At 42.3% G+C, this 27,996-nt stretch overlaps 2 protein-coding genes across 5 annotated transcripts in view; one reads left to right on the top strand and one right to left on the bottom strand.

Moving 5' to 3' along the window:
* Positions 1 to 206: 206 nt before the first annotated feature.
* iqsec2a (IQ motif and Sec7 domain ArfGEF 2a) overlaps positions 207 to 27,996 on the bottom strand; it is a 113,067-nt gene continuing 85,277 nt past the window's right edge. The window contains exons 15-18 of one of the 4 annotated variants that reach the window (XR_013201157.1): positions 13,129 to 13,210; positions 12,778 to 12,887; positions 12,526 to 12,690; positions 207 to 2,173 (exon numbers count right to left, since the gene is read on the bottom strand). Coding sequence is in view for 2 of the 4 variants with exons in the window: in XM_077224001.1 (XP_077080116.1) it covers positions 2,130 to 2,173 (44 nt within the window). In the remaining 2 variants the exon portion in view is untranslated. The remainder of the gene's footprint in view (positions 2,174 to 12,525; positions 12,691 to 12,777; positions 12,888 to 13,128; positions 13,211 to 27,996) is intronic. The other 3 variants (XR_013201158.1, XM_077224001.1, XM_077224000.1) reach the window with 3 other exon arrangements.
* pdzd4 (PDZ domain containing 4) lies at positions 553 to 27,920 on the top strand. The gene is made up of 8 exons (XM_077224004.1): positions 553 to 2,415; positions 11,701 to 11,739; positions 12,502 to 12,791; positions 12,914 to 13,004; positions 19,925 to 20,023; positions 20,143 to 20,205; positions 21,145 to 21,246; positions 24,115 to 27,920. Exons 1-8 carry the CDS (start codon positions 2,356 to 2,358, stop codon positions 26,065 to 26,067), a joined length of 2,697 nt encoding a protein of 898 aa, XP_077080119.1. The 5' UTR covers positions 553 to 2,355; the 3' UTR covers positions 26,068 to 27,920.

Genomic DNA, 27,996 nt, shown 5'->3' with positions numbered 1-27,996 from the left:
ATCTTTCAGTTGAAATAAAATAAAATAATATAAAATAAACATTTTGTTATTGTTTACATATCAGGGACTAGATCTTCTAGTGGAAGAAATTATAAATAATAATAATAAAAAAAACTCTGCATCAAACAAAATCAAAAGAAGTCAGTGATTCTATTACTATTAATTTCTTTTTAATGTGGAAAAATGACTTGCGTGCACCTTTTTGTTTTTTATGTACATTATTGCAAACATTCTTGAAGAATGCTAGGAAGATTTCAGGCAAAAAAAAAAAAAAAGAAGAAGAAAAAAAGAATGGCCACTAGAAAGTGTCACGCTTCTCAAAGCTTCTTGGTTTATGTGGTCATAAATTCTGTTTTTGTGCTGACAGCCAGAGACTGACAACAGCCTCAGCCCCTTTCACCACAGGCAACAAAGACCCCGAGTGCAGAAATCCTCCCAGTGCAGGTGACAGCAACGAGGGGCTGGGAAATAAGATACGAGGGAAGCAGGAAAGGAAGGTGGGAGGGTGAAGCTATCACCTATAAGTACAAGACAGAGGCTGTGCGAGAGAGCGAGAGAGAGAGAGAGAGAGAGAGAGAGAGAGGGAGAGTTGAGAGCTGGCTGGTGAATATTGGCTGGTATTGCTGGGAGAGGAGGGGCCTGCTGTAAAGCTGTAATGGGCTCCAGCTTGTGCAGTGGTGCCGATCCCCACGTTTCCTCCAACCTAGCAGCCTTTCCTCTCTCTGCAGACACACATGTACGTGCGCTGGGCTGGCGCCGCTCCAGCACAGCCTTGAGACACTCTCAAACGGATTTTTTGGATTCACCATCCCACCATTTGACTGAATGACTTGTTTTTTCTCTTTGGAAACGTACGGCTCCAGTTCATTCATCTTCAAACGCTCAAGCAAGCTGGATTACATCCCAGATATGCAGACGCGAGAAGCAGAAACATAAGGGAACATCATTAGCAGTGGGCTAATATGCACTTTTTTATCGTGAGCCTCTCCTGAATCTGGATTTCTCTCAGAAGCCGAGTAGATGTAGGGGAGCGTCCAATTCATTCCCTGCTGAAGATCAGATACTTCCAGGCTCCACTTCATCCCTTTCAATCATCTGTCCGACAAGTGATGGAGAGACCTGTCCTGGTAGACTGATATCTGGTTCGGAGAAAGAGCTGAGCTTACCTCTGTAGTGCTAGAGAGGCTGTTTCTGGCATGATCTGACAGGTGCACTTGCTCATTCATTTTCTGCCATGAACACGCAGCTGGAATTCCGGGAAGAAAGGAAGAGGGCAGGTTTGATGTGATCTGTGAACGACAGACTCTTATCTGCACAGTGAGTGCAAATGAGAGGTGGGATTACATCCCCACTTTCTAGAGGACGAGGAAAAGATGATGACACATCATAGAGTGCTTTTGTAGATAAATACATGCACATGTCCAATACAACATGCTATGGAATTAGGCACAGCATCAGACCTACAGTTATACTGAAGGCTAATGAACATCTAAACGCATCCGCATTGTAATTGCAAGAATGTTATATTGTAGGGAATAAATCAGAACGGATATACTCAACAATTCAAACAAGTCAGTACTGCAGTAGTCATAGAATCAAGCAACATGTTTTAAAGCACTTCAAATAGCATGATGTGCATGTCTGCCCCTACGGAGTGTTGTTATATGTAAATGAAGGCAACACGCTTTATAATAATAGAAATAGTGAGAGAAGGAAGGCATCTCTCAAGGGAAAACGGAGCGGCGGAAAGTAAACATTTGTTTATTGCATCTTTTATTTAATAATTCATGTCTTAGTCTACGACTTTGGCACCAGGGAGTTTACGCTGAGCAGATCTCATCTTTGATTATATCGTTCAGACACGGTGGGATCTGTGAATTTAATCCTCGGCTCGCTGCTTGTTTCAAGTGCAAACACTTCGGGGATATGAAACATTTTCAGTCTAATATAATATTATCAGATTTGCGTCATCATAATTCTGTCATAGGTGAAGTTTTATAGGCTGTAGCATTGAACCAGCTTCCCTGAGTGTACATGGTGAAGTAAATTCAAAGCTGGGTAAAAGCACACAGACATCAGAGGTTTCACACATCAGCAATCAAACCTCGACTTTCTCACGGCTGGATGCTTCAGCATCTCTGATCCCGCTTCCAGGGTAAAACAGCAGCCGGGTCTGAATGAGGGAAGCAGACAAAGAAAAGCACATCAAAGCCCTTTCATGGAGTGCAGAGTCTTAACCTCTGATCTCAGGGAGGGATTAAGGTAATTGGAAGGCAGGGATAGGCACCTACATCGGAGAATCAGGAAGCGAAGTTCATCAAGGAATCGCACCCCCTCAGGAAATCACAAGCCAGGATGGGCTGCAATATGTGTGTGGTGAACAGGCCGGAGGAACAGTACCGGATCATGTTTCAGGTGAGAATGCCAACATAAACAAGTGCATATAAAATTTTCTCTTCATTTTTAATTTTGCACAGGCAAACTTAATGCTTATTGGGAATAAACATTAGAAGGTAAAAGTTTCATAAAGTTATGAAGTTCATAATGCATCATGAATTTAAATACGCCACATATAATGTGACATTCACTTCTGAAGAAAAAAGAAGAAATTAATATATTCACCAAGGATGCATTAAATTGATCAAAAGTGTCAGTAATGCAATTACTAATGTTACAAACAAATTATATTTCAAATAAATGCTGTTCTTTTGAAATTTCTATTCATTAAAGAATCCTGAAATAAAATTGTATCCAAAATAGTATTTCCACAAAAAAGTACTGTCTGTACTAAAAAAATTCAACATTGATAATAATAAGAAATGTGCAAAAAATCAGTATTTTAGAATGATTTCTAAAGGACCACGTAATACTATGATTGGACTAATGGCTGATGAAAATTCAGCTTTGCCATCACAAGAATAAATAACATTTTAAAATATATATACAATTATTTTAAATTATAATATTTTACAAAATCATTTTTTACCCCTGCATTTTTATCGAATAAATGCAGCTTTGGTAAGCATAAGAGACCTTTAAAAAACCTCTTACTGACCCCAAACATTTGAACGGTATCAAATGTAACATTAAAAGTAACAGTTCTGGGATCGGCTATAGCTTATTATATTATGTACTAAATGTATTAGGAACACACAAACTAAATGTTAAATATTCAATTTTAAAACCGTGGTAATAATAGGGTGTCTGTCCTCCCTTATAACAGCTTCAAATCTTTTTGAAAAGGATTCCACTTGCTGAAACATGGATACAGGGATTTGGGCCATCTAGTGTATGATTAAATATAAAAGGGAAATTAGATCTTAAATCAGCTCTTTTTGATGAGCAATTTAAAATTGAGCCCAAATATAGAAAACCTTGAGTATTATCACCATTCCATGATTTATAACAGTGAACCATTCCTCAAATGACATTAATAGCTATGACATATATACAACTATATTTACCTCTGAAATGGTTCTTTGTGTTGGGGTTTAAGGTCCTGTTCTTCTAGTACCAATGAAAAACTCACATTCTGTAGTCTCATATAATGGCACCAGGGTTTATGCATGTTAACCTTACGGGGATTGTAGATCTGCCAGCAAACCGGAAAATGTTTATCGTAACAGAGCAGCTTTAAGATGTGTCAAGGGGCTTTTAAGTTACGTTGGTGCTTTAAGCAAAGAATTTAATGAATTAATCCTGTGTTTGAAAACCCCCAAACCACACAAAGACTTCCTACTCAGCATCCTCTAATTGACATGGCGGTGAGACTTTCTAGGCTGAGAGAGAAAAAGTGATGCTCGTCCACTGTTGAGGTGTTAAAGTTTGGGTTCCATTCTGTCATTTTTCCAACCACATGACAGGTCATGTGACTATGATTGATAGCTAGGGGATATTTATACTTCTGGAAAGTAGAGCAGGATGAGAGAAGGGCAGATCTGCTAATAATAAAACCTATCAGGTGTATAAAATATCTGTAGCACGGATGGAAATGGAATGTTAAAATCAAGGTTTATTGAATTCAGAAGCTGAGTACAAGTGTACCGGAGCAAAGCTGATCCTTTATGCAAAATAAAAAAGCATGGCACGTCTCTGAACACATGGCTTAAAGCTGACAATGGAAAGTGGCTGCAGTGTAATGTCACCTTGAATTAAAACTAAGGGTCCAAATCAGTAAGTATCTGTGACACCTGTACAAATAAATTTTAGCCTTTTTGGAAGGTCAAGCTAATGAATATGCAAATATTAAGAGATATGAAGAGAATGTGAGAATGATGGTTGGGTGTACTATGCGGTTGGTGTTCATAGTGGTTGTTGGAACAGGGTGTTTCTATTTTCTTTGAATTATAGCAATTAACAGAAAAGTGCTCCTTTTTGTAAATAAAAAAAAGAATAATTCAAAACAAAAACTCAATCTATTCAACAAAGCTACATTTTTAATTTTTATGTGCACTATTTAACAGCGAAGTGCCTTGTTTAAAAAGAAAATAACAATGAAATAAATTGATAAGAAAACCTGAAGACTACCAAACAAAAACACAACCTATTTCAAATGCACTGATGCCTCTCAGTTCTTTCACCTGTAACATTTAAACTCCACTTGACCAAAATCTTCTTCACAGCTTGAGTTTGCAGCTTTGAAGTTTTGTTCAGAGAGCAATTTGCTTTCTCCGCCAGACCGCAATGTCATGCCAGGATAGGTTGAGCTTTCTCTAATACCGAGAGGATCTCCCACTTGATCTGTTCAATCTCACTTCAATTTCCAGCCTCTCTCTGCCTTATTCTGCCTGTGGCTCTTCACAGAGGGTTTTGCTCCTTAACCAGTTTCTTCCACAGTGACAGATAGTCCTCTCTGTGTAAGCCTGTTTTAAATGCTGCACACTTATTAATGGAAAGAGCTGGAAGACACCATAAACCCCCTGCCAAATCAACTGCACCAACACTGGAAGCCCCCTGGATTTACAAAGGAATAGTGAAGCATATATAATGCGCTTTAAAATGTGATGCAAAACAATATCAGCATGGTAGTGATGCACAAGCTGTGCACATCACCAGGAGGCGTTACCCATCTTTACTTTCCCCCCTATATCCTTCATAGCTTTCAAACTGAAATTGTTCAATTGGATAGTTTACCCAAAAATGAAAATTCTGTCATCAGTAAAAGCAGCCATATCTATCTTTTTTTTATTTTTTTTTTTATGCTCAACAAGGCTTTATTCGTTTGAACAAAAATACAGTAAAAGAGTAATATTGTGTAATATTGCTACAACTTAAAATAACTGTTTTCGATTTTAATGTATTTTTTAAAATGTAATTCATTCCTGTGATGGCAAAGTTGAATTTTCAGCATCATTACTCCAGTCTTCAGTGTCACATGATCCTTCAGAAATAATTATAATATGCATGGTTTGGTGCTAAAGAAACAGCTCTTATTATTATCAATGTTAAAAAACAGTAGTGTTGCTTAATATATTTGTGCAAATCATGATAGATAAATTCAGCATTCTTTGATGAATAAAAAATTAAAAAGAACAGCATTAATTTAGAATAGAAAGCTTTTGTAATATAATGAAAATTCTCTTTACTGTTCCGTTGATCAATTTAATGCATTCTTGCTGAATAAAGTATTAATTTCTTTAAAAACTACAACAACAAACTTTTGAACGGTAAATTATACCAAATCGTGTGACTTGTCAAGAGAGGTGTGCTATGCACAGTGTCAGAAAAAAAAGGGAAAAGGTACATGTCTTTCAGGACATTATTTGTTTACGGACACAACACAATGTGTATTTAAATTATAGGTTAATATGGAAAATTCCTTCATCTTAAAGGGTTAGTTCACCCAAAAATGAAAATTCTGTCAGTATTTACTCACCCTCTCATGTTGTTCCAACCCCGTAAGACCTTTGTTCATCTACAGAACACAAATTAAGATATTTTTGATTAAATCTGAGAGCTGGATCACTCCTCCATAGGCTTCTTGAGGGATTGAAACTTGCCGGCCTCGAAAAGTTATTAACGACATTGTTAAAATAGTCCAAGTGACTACAGTGGCTCAATATTAAGTTTATCAAGCGACAATAATACTTTTTGTGCGCAAAAACAAACATAAATAACGACTTTATTTCAACTATTCACTTCCTTCTCTGTTGGCCTCTAGTCAGTTAAACTAGTGTAATTGCGTAGAGCTACGTCACACATAGCCTCACTATTGGCCGACGCTGGTCATGTGTGTGATGGGTGTGACGTACAACAACAGATCATACGCTGTTAAACTAGTAACCTGAATCGAGGCCCAGAGAGAAGGAAATGAACAGTTGAAATAAAGTTGTTATTTTTGTTTTTTTTGCGCACAAAAATTATTCTCGTCGTTTGATAAACTTAAGATTGAGCCACTGTAGTCACTTGGACTATTTTAACGATGTCTTTAATAACTTTTCGAGGCCGGCAAGTTCAATGCCTCAAGAAGCCTATGGAGGAGTATGGAGGAGTGATCCAGCTCTCAGATTTCATCAAAAATATCTTAATTCGTGTTCCAAAGATGAACGAAGGTCTTACGGGGTTGGAACAACATGAGGGTGAGTAAATACTGACAGAATTTTAATTTTTGGGTGAACTAACCCTTTAACACAGTACATTGGGCCCTATTTTTACAGACTTTTCTTACAGGGCATTATGATTTATGATTTTCCAACCTGGAGATGATAATACTGGTGTAAAATCCCTCAGGCTTATACTGACAAAGGGACCTGAGCCATATCTAGGGATCAGAATAGAAGCATGGATGTGCTTTTTTTAATGTAACCAACCACCTAACACCTAACAACCACACAGCAACTGCTCAGAAATGTGCTAAAAAGCACTCGTAACATATAAAAACAAAAGCAAATCAACACCCTGGTGATCATGGCATTTCTTCATACAATGTCTTTTATAATTGTAATATTGTCACTGTTTTATAAAAGCAACAAACCGCCATTGGGTAAAGCAGTGTTCGATAAAAACCACAGTATAAATCGCACCTCTTGTGGGTTATTGCTTACTCTAAAGTGCTTATCACAGTGACATTGTTTTTTAGACACACATTCTCACTCAGTCTTTCTCTGTGTCATGCTCTACGTATCTGAGTAAGTGGCATTTGCTCCTGTTTCTCCTCTGTGGATGGGCACACAGTAATGAAGAGCAGACACATCCTGACAGGCTTCATTGGACTCAGGACAAGCTGCTGCAGGCATGAATAATACCATTCACACTGGATCACATTAGCCGGCTCTGCTGGAATACCCGAGCGCGTGGAATCGCTATCCGTGAACGCCATCGCATTCATTTGGCAGGACCATCTTCATGTGATGCTCATCCGCACTAATTGTTGCTAAGGTTTAGTCTAATGATGAGATTTAAATGAGCTCAGTCTGCACAAAAATCCTGTGCATGTTGAGTCGGACTAAAATGAGCCTTTTACACTTTGCCTTTTGTAATCCCGCTTAAAACCCCCCACGACACATCTGATGAGTTTCCCTCTCGCTCTCTCAGTCTTCCTGCTTCTACCTAACATACCCTGTCAAATTTGTCTCTATGGGATGCCGTTGCCAAGGCAACTGAGGTCATTAAGCAAGACTTATATGCTTTCTCACTGCAACGCACGAAGACGCAATAATGATGGCGAACACAAATAGTCGAGCACACTAAATCGGGCGTTTGGAAAAAAAACATTGATGTAAATAAACATGATCCACTAGCGCGGGGTGAAGTGTACCCTCCACGCTGCAGGAGGTCTCTCCAAACACGCAGCGACATGAAAGGAAAAAAGATAAAACAGTCCACCCTTCACCTGCTCGGAGAATAGGAGGAAGAAAGAAGAAAGTAAAACTAATCCAGACTGACATTTAAGGCACAAGTAACCTTTAGTTAAATTCTCCTCTGGTTTCTGGCGCAACCCTTGCCCTGCCCTGACCGCCAACACTAGTAGGAGCAAAAATTGCTATCGCCCATCTTGAGCATACATACCGTCCATCACTGCTCAGGACTCAGGATTAATGGAGGTTAAGGTTCAATCCAGGGCGGAGAGCGAGTGAGAGACAGAGAGAAAGAGAGAGAGAGAGAGAGAGTTTCCCTCTAAACTAATCAAAAGCAAGACGAAATCCTGAGGGGAAGGTGATGGAAAGAGGGAGGGAGGACGGGAATAGAGTTTGGGAACAATGTAAAAGGCACAATTTAGAACCTCAAACTGAGTTGACCTAGTTTACTGCAGTGCTTAGAACCTTTGTGAAGACATTTAGCATTTCTAACAATTTGTTTAACTGGGTCAAGTTGATTGATAGAAGCAAGCTGAAAATGAAACAACAAAAAAAGAGGCCATAATCAGAATAATTATTTGGGGAGAATCTTTTCGGAAATGGCCCACTGTTTCTGTATTATAATTAGCAGGCCGTCGGTGGAAACGCAACAATAAACAACCTGTCACTCAAATATAAAGCTCATACTTCTATAATAATATCCACAAGAGGTAATACTCTTAGCAGAGTACAGATACAATAAGCAGATAAAATGTCTAACAAACAAGGCACTTTCTTTCAAGGCACAGTCTACTAGTTAATAACATTAGTTAAAATGATTGTAGTCAACGTTCAACCTATTTTGAATCTTATTGAACGATTCCTCCATTCACACATTTATTTATTTAATTTAAATCAAAATGTCATCACTCCATCTTCTGGTGAAATGACAGACCACTCTCTGCTGGCGTATGATGGCCTTCTTCAAACATTTAGTCCACTTAAACCCCGTCTCTTTCTTACAATTGACGGCAAACTCACATTCAGATATGCCTCCATACAATCAACAACCGACAGACAGAACCTAGTCTCTGACCTACTTTTTTTCATTTATTAAGAAATATGTTTCACTAAGTATTGTTTTACTGTTTCACTCAGAAACATGTCACAACATAGAAAAAAAAATCTGTCTCTACTTCTGTTACATTGCAACATTTCTGCATTAGGTATCAAACTAAAAAAGAACAAAACTTTTAAAGCATTTAATTTTTTTTACTGTTAAATTCTACATATAATGAATGTCAGCTAATGTTAATGAATTGAACTTTGTTGTGACGTTTTACTTTATGAATAACTAAAAAACAGCATTTGATTCCACACTAGCAAGATGAACATTTTAAAAAGTTTAAACATTTTCTTAAAAGACAACAAAATAATTTTTTTTTGCCGCTTCATGCTACAAGTCTTGGAGGAAACCATAATTAACGCAGCTTGTTTGGTAGATCAGACTTTGAGTTAATGCAGGCATCCCACAGTGAGATGATAGGGATCGTTGGAGTGTGGATGTGCATTGCAATATCTCTGAGCTCTTTTAGAAGCTCCTTCATTAGCAATGCAAATATTCCACAGGGGCAAATGTACAGGGTGAAGGTCAATAGAGGTGTATCAGAAGTTAAAGTGATGTAATTGCTGTCTCCTGGTATTGATCTGATAAGTACAATCACCCACTGAGTTCTGTAAAGGCCACTTGATCATGCAGAGGAAATTCCATCACAGTCCATTTGACACACTCTGTTGTTCCTCTGAAAATACTAAAACAATTATTAACTTCCAACACACTGCTTATATAAAATAGCTTGTAATTTCCCCCATGATCTTATGTTTCTAAATGTTAAATACTAAAGTATCAAGTTCATGCTAGAGAATCAGACATCAATAAGCATTTTCTATATATGACACATGTAGTTGGATGTATGGAAAAACTCTTCTGCTCGAGAACTCCATGTTTGCCAATATCGCTATTGCTCCATCAACTCTGAATCCCATGAGCAGACAGTCCATTTGTAATCAAAGCTACTGACAGGATCGATAATGAGCTGAACACAATGAAAAATAAATAGGTTTCACCTCTTTTAGACATTGAAAGACTTTCAGTCAAAAAGCATAAGGATTGGGGTGAGACCTGGTCTCTAAGGGTCAGCTATTTGTGGCTTGACTGCTTTGAGAATGATGAAAGACAGAGAGAAGAGAGAGAGAGAGAGAGAGAGAGAGAGAGAGAGAGAGAGAGAGAGAGAGAGAGAGAGAGAGAGAGAGAGAGAGAGAGAGAGAGAGAGAGAGAGAGAGAGAATGTCAAAAGTACTTTCAGTAGTATTAACCTTATATTGATTGTGGGTTGTATTCATGAGGGTTAAATCACCTCTCATCTGTCCCTCCCTAAGGCCTATCATCGGACGAACTGTCCCAGTGCACAAATCCAAATCTGGACTGTTAGAAATCTGTAAGTTATAATTATAATAAATAAAACAACAGCCTTAGAGTTTTTAACCAGCGTCCACAACAGCACATGTAGGATACATGTAGGATGGTATAATCTGAAATGCATATATCAGACAGGTCCTCAGCACAGACCATATGGCCAGTGTTGGCTCTATACCGGCATGATGAATCTGATCTTCAATCAAAAGGAACTGGATGAACATTTGAAAGCTACTGATCCCGATCTGAATTCTGACTTGTGATGCAGCCTGAAACATAATGACACCGTGTTCGTTCGTTGGCCAGAGGAGAACTGGCCCCCCGACTGAGCCTGGTTTCAAGGTTTTTTCCTCCATTTGTAACCTGATGGAGTTTGGGTTCCTTGCCACTGTCGCCTCTGGCTTGCTTAGTTTGGGACGCTTAATATTCAATGACATTATTGATCTGACTGTACTGACGCTGTTGTGTGAACTGAACACAGCTGGACGAAAACATCCATGTTTTCTGTAGAACTGCCTTACTGATGAAATTAACTAATTTAATAATTATCTTTACAACAGCACTGAATCAACACTGAACTGAATAAAATATAAAAATAAATCCCTGATACATAAACAATATTTTTCACGTTTTGTAGCCGTGAAAAAAAATTACTCAACTTTTCTGATACTGGGGTTCCCATCATGCACTGGGCCTTGCATAATTAATGAGGTTCATTTTTCACTGGTTTCCAGCTGTATTTACACTGTTTTATCATTGCTTTTGTTGTCAGGATTAGTAACTTGCCATTTTGTGACATTTCAAGTAAATTTTCTGCTCAAAATGACACATTCAAACACAAAAACGATCCATCAAATGTTACCGTCATTGTGTATTGTCTACCAAGTATTGAGGTCTTTGCATTCACATCATGCTTAACATCTGACATGATGAAGTATAAATACTTAGATATTTGAAATAAAACACATACTATAAATGACTGGTATAATTCAATAAAATTGTTTGAGTGAAATGTAATGCAAAGGAAATTTCAACTAAATCGATAATAATCAACCTTTTACTAGCCAAGTTAAGATTACTTATTTTCTTTGTTACTTTCACTTAACTAGGTTAAGTAAAGTTTACTTAATTCCATATTCCAAGTAAATTTTAACTTAAAGATTTCTAATTAAAGCTACTGATAAATATGTTTAGGTTTTTATTTGGGAGAGCTTTGTAAATGTACTAGACTTTTCTGAGTGGAAAAAGTTGCCTAGCTTTTTTCAAGTAAATCCTACTTCAAATTTTTTTCAGTGTACTCAAGAATCAGTGATGTGCAACAAAAAAATCTTGCACAACATTAACTGTTATAAGAAATAATATCAACCTTAATCAGCTGGGTTTTTTTTCTTTTTAAAGCTGTCAATATTTACTTCTTTTAATCTGTTTCTGCTTGTTTTTTTCTCCATAGAAGGGAAACACTCTGCGTCCCATTGATGCAGAAGTAAAGGTAGGACACATTCCACTCAGATCTGAAATTTGTCTCATCACATGTCTATACACTACTGTTTAAAAGTTTGGGGTCAGTAATTAAAAAAAAAAGAAATTAGAAAGATTTCTATTTAAAAAAAATCTTTTTATCTTTTGATTCAAAGAATTCTGAAAAAACAATTCTGTTTTCAACATTGATAATAATAAGAAATGTAGTTTAATGACCAAATCCGCATATTAGAAGAATTGCATGACATTGAAAACTGGAATAATGGCTGCTGAAAGCTTTGCCATTACAGGAATCATTAAAAAGGAAAACAGTTCTTTTAAATTGTAATAATATTTCACAGTATCACTGCTTTTATTGCATTTTTTTAATCAAATAAATGCGGCCTTGGTGAGCAAGAAATGACCCCAATCTTTTGAATGGCAAAGAAGCAGCTGTAAGATCAGTTTCTTCTCTTTCGATGTCCGTTTGTGATTGGATGATGAACAGCTCTTGCTTGTCTTGCACTAGCCATTTTTGCTGGTTTGCAATGTTACTTCTCACCAAGGAGCAGAACTACATCCTTCCTTGAGTTTTGCTTATTTGCGCATTTATCTTCCCTCTCTCCTTCTCTCATTTTTCTTATCTGTCTCCCTCCCTCCAACCTCATTCTCTTTATAGTGCTACTTCAGCATTTTCAGAAGGGTTAGATTAAACAACCAATCATTACATTATATTTAATGTGGACATACAATTGCATTAATCCTATATGGTAACTATTTTCACTACCTGCAGCTAAAAGGCAGAAGAACATCTCACCTGTCCCAGGACAAGGATGGGCAGCCTCATGATCCTCTGCTGCTTCAGGTGGTACGCAAGGGTCACAGGAGGAGATTAGGTGCGGCCGCTGGCACGGCTCGGCTTATGGCTATCACAGACTGCATGGACAACGGCACCCAGACCGACATTAGCTTCCAGAACTTCCTGAATGGGGACAGAGGGGCTTACCCAAGTAGTGGATCACCAATGCCTCCACCCTCCCCTCCCCTCGCCCCGCTGGGGGAGCCGTACCTGCTGAATGACCTGTGAGCGTCTTCACTGTCCTCTGCCTCTTTATCAGTTCTCATTAGTGTCTCTGCGGGTTTGTGAGGTGGACAAATGTTGCATGCACTGAAAACCTGCTGAAGAAACATGTGTCTTTTCACAGAGGTTCTCTGGGGCAGGAATATAGTGATCCAAATGACTACTTCAATGTGGCCAACCATGAGGTGGATCAACAAGAAGAGCTGGAATATGAGGTGGGAACACCAACTAATCAAAATAAATCCTTTACAATTAATTAGAAATAATCAACCACTACATTTAAAAAATGAAATACCGCTGATAGAATTGGTGAGCAAACTTATGATTTTTTTTTTTTACCTGGATGGTGTAAATGGCCAGAGCTGTTTCATTGTTTGATGTCAAAGTCAAAGCTCCAATATGATAAGTAAATAAGTAAAACCTGTCAAAATATAGAGAAACACATTATTTAGGTAAATTGTAAATAAAAGTAAAATGCAAACATGCTCAAAATCTGCAAACAAAACAAAACAAAACCAAAAAAATTGGTTGATTCAAAACATGAATTTTTGTTACATGAAATGAAACAGCAAAAATAAATATACAATTATTCTGGTTCCCTTTCGAGAGGTCTCTCCTATTGCGTAAGTAGCTTACGCTATGGGAAAACTCCTTTTCTCGAGAATATTGAAGTCTTTATGTAAAACGCATTGCAGCTGCACAGCTGACAGCAATGAACGAAGGCAGCTCGGTCATTGGCTGTGCTGCGGCAACTTGCTCGAACCAATGACGGGGCGACTCTGAATGCGCGACCAATGAGCGCGCTTCGCGCCCGCGCGCGTCAGAGCCCGCCAAGATGGGCGTGGCCAAGAGCTATATATTGGGCGCCCCGTCAAGAGAGTTCTTTAGATTTAATCTCCTTCAGCGAACACCTTCTTCGCTGGATCCTCCGGATTATTGAAGCTTCGCCGTCGAAAAGCATACCAGCGGGATTTGCTACGAGGACGTCGGCACCTTCAGCCGCCTTCTAACGCGATCCTACTGAGCCATCCGGCGTACTGCTCACGCAAGTATTTACATCTGTTCGCTCTGCGACACTTGTAAAAGAGCAAATTTTCCAAGGCGTTGTTTCAAATGCCTTCCTGCGCGTCGTGCAGAGACCTTCTCCCGGACGGGGATCGTCACATCATCTGCGCTCGCTGCCTGGGCCGGGACCACGCAGAAGCTGCTTTGACCAAGGGCGGATGCCCGGAATGTGACGACCTGGGTCTCTCCGCACTGCGGGCTCGCCTCGCCGCTTTCGCCGTGAGCGAGCCCATCGCCGCCATCCCTCTGTTCGAGCCGCGCACTAAGAAAAAGCGCCGCTCACAGAGGCTTCCTGAACCTGAGCTCAGTGACGTCACGCCGAGCCAGTCTCCGCGTGCTTCACCGCCGCTCTTGCCTTCCCCACCGCCGGTTCAGTTCACCCAGCCGGACCCACACCCCTCTAGCAGAGCGGTGGGCCTTGTGACTTTTGGCGCGTCCGAGGACGACGGGGGAATGGATGACAGCTTGTCAATCGACGCTGCATCGGACGACTGGCCGGGCTCCACTCTCGACCCCGCCCCGTCGACGCTAGCTAGCGCGAGCGGGGGCTCCACCATGGATAGCGAGATTATCCGCGTTCTCTCTAAGGCCGTGGAAGACCTCGGGCTCGATTGGTCTTCTCCCGAAGAACCAACCCGGAGCCGACTGGATGAGTGGTTTCTGCAGGGGCGCCAGCAGGCCCCTCGGCAAAGGCCTTCTCCCTTCTTCCCGGAAGTTCACGACGAACTCACCAAGTCGTGGAAAGCCCCCCACTCTGCGCGCCTAAAGCCTTCTTTTTCTTCCTCGCTCTCCTCTGTGGACGGCGCGAAGGAAAGAGGCTACGAGGGAACACCGCCCCTCGAGGAGGCCGTGGCCAATCATCTCTGCCCGCCCTCCACCACCGGATGGAAAGCCAAAGCTTCCCACCCCTCGAAGCCCTGCCGCACTACTTCAGCTCTCGCCGGTCGCGCCTACGCCGCCGCCGGCCAAGCTGCATCAGCGCTTCACTCTATGGCGGTACTTCAAGTGTTCCAAGCCAAGCTTCTCCGCTCTATGGACGAGTCTGGCCCCGAACCCGAAGCCTTTAAGGACCTACGCAGCGCGACTGACATAGCCCTGCGAGCCACGAAGGCCACCGCCCAGTCTATCGGCCGTGCCATGGCTAATTTGACTGTTCTCGAGCGCCATCTGTGGTTGACTCTGACTGAGATGAAGGACGCAGATAAGGCGCCATTTCTCGACGCGCCTATCTCCACCAGCGGGCTGTTTGGACCGGCGGTTAAGGGTTTCGCCGAACGCTTCACTGAGGCCCAGAATGCTTCACAAGCTATGCGGCATTTCCTGCCCAAGCGCTCCAGCTCATTGCAGAGCAGACAGAGGCCGCCGCAGCCGCAGCGGGCTAGAACAGCCCCCACCGCCTCTCAGCCCGCGCCTCAGGCTGACGCTCGACGCCGCTCGCGCTCTCACAACCGCAAGCCGCCTTCTGAGCGACGGGGTCCTCGGCCCAAGATTGTGCTGAACCCCGAGCCTCGAAAGCCGTCCTAGCCACAAGAATGAAAAGAGAGAGTGCGTGTCTCGCAAAAGCCGGACCACTCTCTCTGCAAAAGCTCAAGCATTACCCAGTCCCCTTACAGGCGGCTGGATATGTTCATACAGCAGTCAATGGGCCAGTCAAAGAGCTCGCTCACCTGCAAACAAACGCCGTTTTTACGGCGACGCACAGAAAACACAAAAAGAGTCCTTTTCTGCCTGTGTCACTAAGGGTTCACATGTCCACAAGGTGTGCATTCCCAGATACTGTCAAAACAGTGCCAAATTCATTCCCAGCTCAAGCTGCGCACCCCATGAATGTAGATCACGTGCCTACGGTCATGTACGCACCACTACACACAAGCACTGTTCACACAGTTATAAATTCATCCCCAGTAAAAGCGGGAAACATTATAAAAGTGACGCGTGTGCCTACCACTGTTTATGCACCCCCACTTATAAACACTGTCCTTACAGTGTCAAACACAACCCCAGCCCAGGCTGCGAGTTTTACAGACACAGCGTGCGCTGCTGTAATCACACACGCGCCCATTCACTCAGCTGCTCAGCGCGCGCCCGCGCCTCTGAGAGCTATGAGCTCAGGCGATTCGCTGGCCGGGTCCCTGCGTCACAGCGGCCCGCCCCTAGCCTGTATTCAGCCCATATCTGTACACGCAGCGGCATGGGAAAATATTCCAGATATGCCGAAATGGGTATTGAATATAGTAAAGCACGGATACTCGCTCCAGTTCGCTCGCAGACCACCACGTTTTACGACTGTGGTCGAGACGAAAGTGAGAAAAGAGTGCTCACATGTTCTACGCACCGAGGTGCGCAAACTAATAGAAAAGGGCGCTGTGGAAACTGTTCCCCCTCTCTGAGCGAGGCAGGTTTTTACAGCCGCTATTTTCTCGTCCCGAAAAAGGATGGCGGTCTCCGCCCCATCCTAGATCTCAGACACCTGAACAAAGCACTAATGATTCGCTCGTTCAGAATGTTAACAACCAAGCATATCCTCGCGCAAGTACGCCCAGGAGATTGGTTTCTCTCAGTGGATCTGAAAGATGCTTACTTTCACATTCCAATAGCGCCTCATCACAGGCCGTTTCTGAGATTCGCTTTCGAGGGACAGTCGTACCAGTACACAGTACTTCCGTTCGGCCTGTCCCTGGCTCCCCGTACATTCACGAAATGTATGGATGCAGCACTTTCCCCCCTAAGGCGAAGGGGAGTGCGAATACTGAATTATCTCGACGATTGGCTGATTCTAGCACAATCAGAGAGTCAGTTAATAACACACAGATCTTGGATTATCAGCCATTTAGAATGCCTGGGTCTAAGAATCAATTTTGCAAAAAGCATACTATCTCCCAGCCAGAGGATTTCTTTCCTGGGAATAGTTCTAGACTCGATGCAAATGACAGCGCGTCTCTCATCAGAGCGCGCGCTCACCATCCGGCGCCTTGCAACATCATTCAGGGCGGGCGCGCTCGCCCCCGTCAAGCGGTTTCAGAGGATGCTCGGTCTCATGGCCTCAGCATCGGCCGTACTCCAGCTAGGATTGTTGCATATGCGCCCTCTCCAACGCTGGCTCAAGAGCCGCGTCCCTACTCACGCGTGGCGTTCGGGCCACCTTTTAATCAGAGCGAACCACGGCTGTATAAAAGCCCTGACGCACTGGAAAGCCGCCGACTGGTACCAGTCAGGCGTGAGTCTGGGTGTGAACACAAGGAGAAAGATGATAACGACAGATGCCTCCAAAATAGGTTGGGGGGCCCTTTACGAGGGCAGGCCTGTCTCCGGCTTTTGGTCAAACCCGGAGAAGCGCCTACACATAAACTGTCTGGAAATGAAAGCGGTCGCTTTGGCTCTCAGAGCCCTGCTCCCACAGCTGAGAAACGAACACGTCTTGGTCCGAACGGACAACATGACGGTAGTATCGTACATAAATCGCCAGGGTGGACTCAGGTCGAGCTCCATGCATTCAATGGCCAGGAGACTCATTTTATGGTCCCAGCACAACTTGCGCTCGCTGAGAGCAGCGCATGTGCCAGGTGCCCTGAACCAGGGGGCGGACATGCTATCCAGAGACAAAATTCTCCCAGGAGAATGGGCTCTCAACCCGCTGACGATTCACTGGTTATGGAAAACCTTTGGCAAAGCGGAGATCGACCTCTTCGCCTCCAAGGAGAACGCGCACTGCCCTCTTTTCTTCACGAAAAGCATGGATGCGCTCGCCCAGAGCTGGCCGAGCCGTCCCTTATATGCCTTTCCCCCGATCGCGATGCTACCGCAGGTCATCAGTCGGGTCAGAGAGGAGAAAGACGCAGTGCTGCTGATAGCCCCACTCTGTAAGAACCAAACATGGTTTCCAGATCTGATGCAAATGCAATCTGCACCACGGCCGATTCCACTGAGGCCAGACCTCCTCAGTCAGGCCAACGGGATGATATTTCATCCCCGCCCCGATCTGTGGGCCCTTCATGCATGGCCCCTCAACGGGTTCCCAGGAACCTCACGAGCGGAGCACTAAAAACCATCGCTGAGGCGCGGGCGCCCTCCACGAGACGCTTATATGCCCAGAAATGGAAAGTGTTCAGTGTCTGGTGTAATGCCAAGGGCCTGAACCCTGAAACATGCGAGATTACGAACGTACTCGCTTTTCTACAAGGGCTTCTGGAGGCGGGCCGCGCCCCCTCCACGCTCAAAGTATATGTGGCGGCCATCACAGCATCACACGACCCTGTAATGGAACGTCCATTGGGAAGAAACGACCTAATTATTCGTTTCCTAAGGGGCGCTAGGAGGATGAACCCTTCACGCCCCCCCTCAGTGCCGATCTGGGACCTAGCTACTGTCCTAGACGCTCTTAAAGGGCCTCCGTTCGAACCACTCCGAACCGTGCAACTTAAACAGCTCTCGCTCAAGACTGCGCTCTTGCTGGCACTCGCCTCGGTCAAGAGAGTGGGCGACCTGCACGCGCTTTCGACAAGCGCTGCCTGCCTAGAATACGGACCTAACGACTGCAGGGTCGTCCTTAGACCGAAACATGGGTATATTCCTAAAGTGCTCACCACTCCCTTCAGAGCACAGGTTATCTCCCTAACTGCGCTATCGTCCCCAGCAGACGAACACGACGCTAATCTACTCTGCCCCGTTAGGGCTCTCAGAGTGTATTTGGAGCGTTCTGCCCTATTCAGACAGACAGAACAACTGTTTGTATGCTTTGGCGGCCGTACGAAAGGTTCCGCCGTTTCAAAGCAGAGAATCTCTCACTGGATAGTTGAAGCTATAGCGCTGGCTTATGAAGCTAAGGGACTTCAATGCCCCTGGGGAGTCAAAGCACACTCCACCAGGAGTGTGGCTTCTTCCTGGGCATGGTCGAGCGGGATACCGATCGAGGATATTTGTGCGGCGGCAGGCTGGGCCTCACCGTCCACATTTATCAGGTTCTACAACCTACAGGTCCCGACACTGCATTCCAATGTACTATCAGCATGATGCTAGTTGAACTACGAGTTCGTATCTAGATTATGTATGTGCTTGTGTCACACTGAGCGCCTTCTAGCCGCTCTGTATTCTTTCCCACATATAAAGCTCGCCTCTGCCGGCTAGTTGGATGATAACTTTGCTTTTTTAGCTCAGGCACCTGCCTCTGGCTATCATAAGGCGAAGTTCAGCACGCACGGCGTTTTGCATGGTGTTCCCATAGCGTAAGCTACTTACGCAATAGGAGAGACCTCTCGAAAGGGAACGACTCGGTTACTAACGTAACCTCGGTTCCCTGAGAGGAGGGAACGAGTATTGCGTAAGCTGCCGTGCTTGTGCTTGGTTAGTTCGCTTCAGTCGTTTTAACCTAAAGAACTCTCATGACGGGGTGCCCAATATATAGCTCTTGGCCACGCCCATCTTGGCGGGCTCTGACGCGCGCGGGCGCGAAGCGCGCTCATTGGTCGCGCATTCAGAGTCGCCCCGTCATTGGTTCGAGCAAGTTGCCGCAGCACAGCCAATGACCGAGCTGCCTTCGTTCATTGCTGTCAGCTGTGCAGCTGCAATGCGTTTTACATAAAGACTTCAATATTCTCGAGAAAAGGAGTTTTCCCATAGCGTAAGCTACTTACGCAATACTCGTTCCCTCCTCTCAGGGAACCGAGGTTACGTTAGTAACCGAGTCGATTCCCTCCCCCAAACAATCGCCTGTTCACTAAAAAATATACAAAAAATTATTTCCTTATATTGCAAACTGTGCAATCTCTGATTGCAGATTCCACAGGATTACAACTGTGACCAAGCACATACTTCCACATTAACCTTTTATTTTTAGAAAAAGCATGCTGTTTGATTCATTGGACTTTCCAGGAAGAAGAAAAAAATCTCATTCTAAGGGAAAAAAATAGATTAAATGGGTTTACATAACCAGTTACCCAAACACATAGCAACAACCTACAATATCTCATACATTTGCTTTGGCTGGCTTTTTTTTTTTGTCCCTGTGCATCTTTAAAGCAGAGGGCTTAATATTTACCCCATATAAGCAGCTCTCCTTCTATGTCTTTGTCAGGAGGTGGAGCTGTACAAGTCGAGTCAGCAGGATAAACTGGGGCTTACAGTCTGTTACCGGACAGACGACGAGGAAGACCAAGGCATCTACGTTGGAGCAGTGAGTGATCACATGAGGCCGGATGTCATGTTTTATTGCTCAACAACACAACACTAAACAAGTATTCAACTTTGATATTTAAGTTTTCCAGCTGATATTTAAACATTACCTGTTCTTAGGTGAATCCAAACAGCATAGCATCAAAAGATGGAAGAATCAGAAAGGGGGACAGAATATTACAGGTATGTATTTTTCTCAGATGTGCTTTTAGAGTCAAATGACATCAACAATAATTACAAATGAACTGACATCACAATGTCATTATATTCATCTGGGATACAGGCCAAGTGCTTCTAGATAAAATCAGTCTATAAACAGATAATTGGTGAGACTTTTAAGACAGCCCACACAGTTTCTCCAGAGAATAATTACAGAACAGCAAACACAGACTGACATGATTCCATTGTCTTGACAAGTTCTGAATTTATTTTGGTTTCTGATGTGACACTGACACATCCATTACCTTGGACTCAGTTGAAACATGACCACCCATTTACTGATGTTTTGATGTTGTATTATGTTTGCCTCTATATTATATTATTTGTATTTTTGTCTCTAGAAGCACTTGGGCAGCAGCCATTTCACCTTTTAGACCAAGACTGATTGCCTACTGAAGCTAAGCAGGGTTGAGCCTGGTCAGTCCCTGGATGGGAGACCTCCTGGGAAAACCAGGTTGCTGCTGGAAGAGATGTTAGTGAGGCCAGCAGGGGGTGCTCACCCTGTGGTCTGTGTGGGTCTTAACGCCCCATTATAGTGATGGGGACACTATACTGTCAAAAAGCACTGTCCTTCGGATGAGACGTTAAACCGAGGTCCTGACTCTCTGTGGTCATTAAAAATCCCAGGATGTCCTTCGGAAAAAGAGTAGGGGTATAACCCCGGCATCCTGGCCAAATTTCCCCATTGGCCTCTGTCCCTCATGGCCTCCTAATCATCCCCATATACTTCCCCATATATACTGAATGGCTTCATCACTCTGTCTCTCCACCAATAAGCTGGTGGATGCTCGGAGGATGCTGCACATTGGTGCAGAAATGCGCTAATGTAAATGTAACAAATTACAATTATTTTGGAAAAGACCTTACCTTTGGTGTGTGATGGCTCTGTCTGTCCCACATTAGATAAATGGGATGGAAGTTCAGAACCGAGAGGAAGCGGTGGCCATCCTGACCCGTGAGGACAGCACCAACTTCTCATTACTGCTGGCCAGACCAGAGATAGAGGTAAAGACATATAACACGAGAAAGAATAATATAGGTAAACCTATAGGTACAAATGTGAACACACTAGATAGAATTAAGGAGGACAAAGACATATATTTATGAGAGTACATGCAAATAAAATAGAAAGTCTTATTTATCAATTATCAATGTCCTAGACCAGTGGTGTCGAAATCTGCTTCTGAAGGCACTGCCCTGCAGAGTTTAGCTCCAGCTCGCCCTAACACACCTGCCTGGAAGTTTCTAGGATGCCTAGTAAGACCTTGAATGGCTGGTCAGGTGAGTTTAATTGGGGTTGGAGTTAAACTCTGCAAGACAGTGGCGCTCCAGGAGCAGGATTGGACACTCTTGTAATAAAATTGTTAAATTGAGAGTGAATGGCTACTTCTCATATTTTTCCAGCCCAAAAACGGACCCTAGTAATCTCAAACATGTCTTACATAATTTCGGAAGAGATCTTAAATGATCAGAAAGTCTGCAATCAAAAATCTGAATTCTTCCAAGACCAAAATTCATTTTAATCTGAAATGATATATATATATATATATATATATATATATATATATATATATATATATATATGTCTGGATGTTTTGTCAAGTCTTACAATATTTTTAATGTGGTAGCATCTAAATGACCTGGATTCATTAAAAAAATATAAATATATTGACACCATTACTGTATAATCCACCAATAGTAGTAATTTTAAATGTCATTATCTTTTAAAGGTAACAACCTCCTGTATTTACTTTTTACAGAATATTTAGTCTGATATTTTGACATTTGTTTTAGGAGAAACCTAAAACAAAGCGGACGTTAAAATGCAATATAACTAAGATCTCCATGAAATCATCTGCATATCCTCTGCAATAAAACGGTCCTCTAGGCACACACATTCAAGCACAATTCATGTACACATACACACAAAAATGGGCTTTTTGAGGCACATGCAAAGTTAATGGACCCACGCTGTCCCCAACGACAGCAGATCCTACAATTAATGGCTTATTTTGCAGAAGGAAGGGAAACAGAAGTCTCACATCACTCAATGTCTCAATCATGTGATCACTCTTAGTGATGGGCGTCAAGTATTTGTGGCAGTTCCATTAACACTATTCCACAAGGAGGCGAAGAGTGAGAGGGAACAAAGCTGCTTTACAGAATGCATGAGGGAAAAGTGCACTATTAGACAGACATGCATAGAAGAGAAGTAATTGAAGGAATTGATGTAAGGTATGAAAGAGAGGGCAAATGAAGAGGTATAGAACAAGGTACACTAGGCAGAGAAAGGAAATTTTATTTCCACAGTCAGCTGTTCCGAAGGACATAAACTAGCACATCTGATTAAGCTGTGCACATACACACAGGTATTCATAAAAAACATTATAAATTAGTAGATTTGCACTTTGCTCATTATTAGAAACACAACCATCTATTTACTTAAATCATCTATTTACTTAAATTAATGTGATGCTATTGTATTAATATAATGTGAAACCTTGAATATTCTTCAATAACCAGTGCTGCAGTCTTACTTATGGATTTATATTTATTCGTTTGGCAGTTGTTTTCATCCAAAGTGACTAACAAATAAGAACAACACACACAGCAGCAATTAATCAAAACTAAATCTACAAGCTATATCTATTCACATTTAACAGCATTTTTACTCTTGCACCACTCATTTATTATCTGTTCTAAATGACCACCTATTTCAGAGCTGTATATATGGTGCTCTAAATTTATGACTTTGTAACTGTGTCAATTGTTCTGCAATTTCTGGGGATCCAGTGGAGATATTGAAAAAATGGCTGTTGGTTATTGTGTGCAGCCAGCAAAAATCATCTATCACGAGCACAGCCGTCAGCTAATGAATAAAACAGGGAGCTCATTTCAGCTAACGCTCAGCACTAACAAGATCAGAACAAAAAGAGGGCCATTTTGTACCTCTCATTCTCATCACCCTCCCAGCAACACAAAATGATTAATGATGAACTGAAGACCAGAAACAAGTGGAGCTCTCAGACCAACAGTGAAAGAGATGGATAGAGAAAGAGAGACAGTATTAGAGAAACAGGAAGGGAAAAGAAAATGGTTGACGTAGAGAAAGAGATTATAGGCTGACTAAATCAAGAGGAGAGGAAGAGAGACATATAATCAAGTGACAATTGCAATTGATTATTGTCTTCTGTCTATAGGCAAATATACTCAGGGATAACAAATCAATACATCAATAATCATCATTAAATCTGTAGGATGATATAACATCATTATCACAAATTAAAATAAACAAATGAACATCAGAGTAGTGCCACGTTGTTATAAAGTATGTCACAAGAACATAAATGTAAATAGTTTAATTTCCATGTCCAGGTCTCAATGATCATGTAAGATAATGCTATACTTTATTTGAAGGTGTCCTTGTTACAGTGTAATTATACATTAAAGTACTGAGTAATATTAATTAACAACATACACTTACAGGGTTATGGTTATAAATAGGGTTTGGTTTAGAGTTAGTTGCATGTCATTGTTTATACTTTACTGTTATTACTATAGTACATGCAACATGTGTAACAAGGACACTATAAAATACAGTGTAACCTAAGACAAACTATATGTATAATAATACAGATGTATAATATTAATACACATATTAGAAATGACTATAAATAACAGACCCCACAATCCTTGTGTTACAACACAATATGTTGAACACATTTAAACAAATGTTTATATTGCCATCTAGTGTTGAAGTGTATTAGTGCATATATTTACTTTTATGACAATACTGGTGATGTCAACCTCCAACTCTTCCCCTCTTGCTTGTTTACTTTTTCCCTTCACTTCTTTCTTGTGCCTTTCCCCTAGACGGACACCCATTTGGACCCAGAGGAGCTTGATTGTGAGTTACCTGTAGAGATGAGTGTGGACAGCCTTAATACCTCACATCTGTCTGGCCTGTACCATTTCCGCCAAAAGAGAACCCAAGCAGGCATTCCTGAAGAAGCCCTACATCGGGAGACACCCATGCTCAGCCTAGCAACCCTTAGCAACAGTCAGGAGCTCGACAGTGGTGTGGGCCGCACTGATGAGAGCACAAAGAATGAAGAGTCCTCTGAGCATGACATCCTTCTGGGCGATGAGCAGACCAGCGCCTCCAACACAAATGCCACCAACACACCTGGCAGCTTGCGCAAGTTCAGGCCCAGCAGGAACAGTGGAGGAGGGAGCGACACGCCATCTCCACTGTTCCCTCTCCGAGAGCTCCACCTCAGCACAGACTCACTGGACTGTGGAAGCGTGGTTGGCGGGTACCTTCACGATCCCATCAGCGGGATGATGATGCCGGGTCTGACAGAGGAGGAATGCCAGAGGTACAGGCAACTTCTGGAAATCAAGTGTCGTTATGAGAAGAGGATGAAGAAAGTGCAGCAGGTTCAAGAAGGGAAGCAGAAAGAAGGAGAGGCACAAAAGGAAGATGAGAATAGGGAGATGGAGGAGACTCTGGATGAGAACAGTAACGAGAACCTGACTCCACATGAGATGGCGCTTTTGGAAGAGGAAATGAGACACCTTGAGTTCAAGTGCCGGAACATTCTACGGGCACAGAAGATGCAGCAGTTAAGAGAGCGCTGTTTGAAAGCCTGGCTGATGGAGGAAGAAACATCTGGCAGGGCATCTGCAGAACCTCAGGGGTCTCCATTGCATGAGCTATCTGACATCAACGAACTTCCTGAGAAGGAACGGTCGGACAAGGACAGCACCAGCGCTTACAACACTGGGGGAGAGAGCTGCAGGAGCACATCTATGGTGAGTGAGCATCGACTTCCAGTTTCTCAGTTGGAAGAGTCAACAAGCCCTCTGCTAAGTAGACACAAGGATCGACCAACCTGGTGCGAAAGGGGACGAGCAAGCCTCAACAGTTCATATTCACCGAGCAGCTACAAGAAGTTTCAGACTAACACCCCTATGAACCAGAAATACTGCTCACTCTCCAGAGAAGGAACCATCCGTCGCATGCCTGAAGGGGTGACACACGGCGGCAATTCTAGGGTGAGCAGCCATGACAGGAATGGTGGTCGTAGTGCAGAGTCAAGTCCTTACTTCACTCGACGCCGTCATTCCAACTGCTTCACTCCAGAACGGTACCAGAGTTGCATGCATCTGGGATCTTCACTTTCTGAGAGTTCTGGACCCTTGGATAGAGCCGTGGAAGGAGAAAGTGAGGCACCAATGGGCGGCAGTGACCGTGAGGGCCATGGGAATGGCACTTTTGGGTCGCTGCCTCACCCCGGCACAGTGAAGCTTTCTCTGGCTTTACCTTTGCCGCTTCCCCCTGCCTCACCACGCATGGAGTGGAAGGTGAAGATAAGGAGCGATGGGACCCGCTATGTGGCCAAACGTCCCGTCCGAGACCGACTCTTGAAAGCAAGAGCAATGAAGATCCGTGAGGAGCGTAGCGGAATGACAACTGATGACGACGCAGTGAGCGAAATGAAGATGGGACGCTACTGGAGCAAAGAAGAGCGTAAGCAGCAGCTGCTGAGGGCCCGTGAGCAGCGCAGACGCAGAGAGTTTATGATGCAGAGTCGTTTGGAATATCTCCGGGATCGTGGTCTCGACGTGGGCAAGGAGAGCCAGTCAGAGTCAGGTCAGAACCCAGCCTCAATCCTAGAGCTCAGTCAGAAAAAGAGCTCCAAGAAACGCAATAGACGGATACTGGACAACTGGATCACCATCCAAGAGCTACTGTCACATGGGTCTCGCTCTCCAGATGGGACAAAGGTGTACAATCCTCTTCTGTCCGTTACCACAGTCTGAAATGATGCTGATGAAGGACAACAGAAAGAGAATCTATTTTATCCAATTACTATCTTGAACAGTTCTCAACAGTTTCAAAGGATCATCATTCCACTTTACTATTATGGCAATGTTTAGCATCTATCACCCTCACCTATCCACTTCTCTGAAGTCTTAATATCTTATGCTGTGATGACTCTCAAGTAAATGTACATTTCAAATCAAAAGACTAGTTAAAACTCATTAAGAAGTTTTGGAAACACTTCATTTTACTGTACGTTAACTTGCGTGTACTAATAGTGTACTTACCTAAGAAAGTACTGGGTAATATAAGGTAAGTACATGGGTTAAGGTTAGGTTTAGGGGTAGGTTCAGGGTTAGTACCTAGTTATTACCCATTATTGATTATATGATTATTATCATAATTACTATAATAAGTACATAGTATGTACATGAGGAACAGGACTGTAAAATGAAGCGTTACCGAAGTTTTTTGGGTGGTGGTACTCTTAAGTTCTTGGAAAAACTTGATTTTCTTGATTACTGAATGTGACATTCTCAATATACATTACTGACACTCCTCTGGGGTCAAGCAGATGCTTTAAAGAATTTCTGTTTAACTGTTTAAACTAAAAGACAGCACAGTGACAAAGACACTTGGAAGTTTATGAATGTTGACTGAACGTACACAGACAAGCACAACAGACACTCAAATTGCACACAAACAGACAAGTCTCTTTGTGGGGTTGAGCAGGAAAACTGTTTAGTCTAAATCTGCCCATTGCAAGCAAATATATACTGTAGAACAAATGGAATTCATACGGTAATTTCCTCATAGCTGAACCAAAAGAAAAACAATTCAATTTCTCAACTGTTGAATTATTGATTTTCATTGACAATAGCAGGATTGGATAACAATAAGACTTTTGTACAACTTGCTGCTCTAACTACAACATCATATAAGTGCTTAACCTGTGCAGACACAATCATGCTAAACTTTTCTACAGAGACGTGGTGCTGAACTGAGATTTGTACTGCTTATTTGTTATAATCTGTTTACACTATTCTCCTGTACTGTTAATTAGGACCCAAATAAGACAAAAGCACAATGTACGCCACATTATGCTTTTTAATTTTGAATGTATGGTAATTGTTTTCCCTAAAACCCCAACTCATCACAGAGAGACTTTCACATGCCTATGTGGCCTAATGCGAACACATACTAATCACCAGCAAAAGGGGAAGCACAAAACACTCTGTAATCCTATGAAATATAACCAGCTACAAAATGAAAACAGATCGTACATTTTAATACACTGTTATAAGGAGCATTTAACCTGAAGTGGTTCACACAACAGAGTAGCAAAGGAGCTAAACAATTATAGGTTATTCTTATTAACAAACAAATGATTGATATACAAATTTGTTAGCATATTATAGCAAGTGTTCATAACTGTTTGAAGATTTTGTAGAAAATGGCCTTAAGAGTTTTGACCAGTTTGGTGATGAGAGTCACTTGTTCAGCTCAACTAATTTTGCATGACTTTGACTATGATTTTGACTATATTGTACATGCCAGAAACACAATGAACTTTAGTGGAAATTTAACTTCCATTATACAAGTATTCAAATGTATGTGACCAGAGTACTTTATCCAGCATCATTTGTCATTTCTGTCTTGGTGTTAGATAAAAATGTAGAAACCTACAGTTGTACTCGTATGGTACCTACCTGTTGACTGATATCAATAGTCCTAATTATACAATGTGTAATGTGCATTAGTTCTTGAGTGGTTATTTCAATGCATTGCTGAGACAGTATAAAAAAATATAACATTTTAGACAAATAAAATGATTTTGTATGCTTAATTTAAATCTGTCATTAGCCTGATTTCATATACCAATTGCATGCATACACATATACATCCATACTGTACACACACAGCCAAAC

The sequence above is a fragment of the Siphateles boraxobius genome, unplaced genomic scaffold (assembly GCF_051911475.1).
Source record: "Siphateles boraxobius isolate OS27281-9 unplaced genomic scaffold, OSU_SipBor_1 9, whole genome shotgun sequence".
Lineage (NCBI taxonomy): Eukaryota > Metazoa > Chordata > Actinopteri > Cypriniformes > Leuciscidae > Siphateles > Siphateles boraxobius.
The sequence above is the reverse complement of the archived record's forward strand: the minus strand, read 5'-3'. Positions and strand labels throughout refer to the sequence as shown.

Excerpts from the sequence above, each read along its gene's own strand:
- pdzd4 (XM_077224004.1), top strand. The coding sequence starts at position 2,356 with ATGGGCTGCAATATGTGTGTGGTGAACAGGCCGGAGGAACAGTACCGG. Across the intron at positions 13,005-19,924 it reads AAGAAGAGCTGGAATATGAG|GAGGTGGAGCTGTACAAGTC; the intron begins GTGGGAACACCA and ends TGTCTTTGTCAG. Across the intron at positions 21,247-24,114 it reads TGGCCAGACCAGAGATAGAG|ACGGACACCCATTTGGACCC; the intron begins GTAAAGACATAT and ends CCTTTCCCCTAG.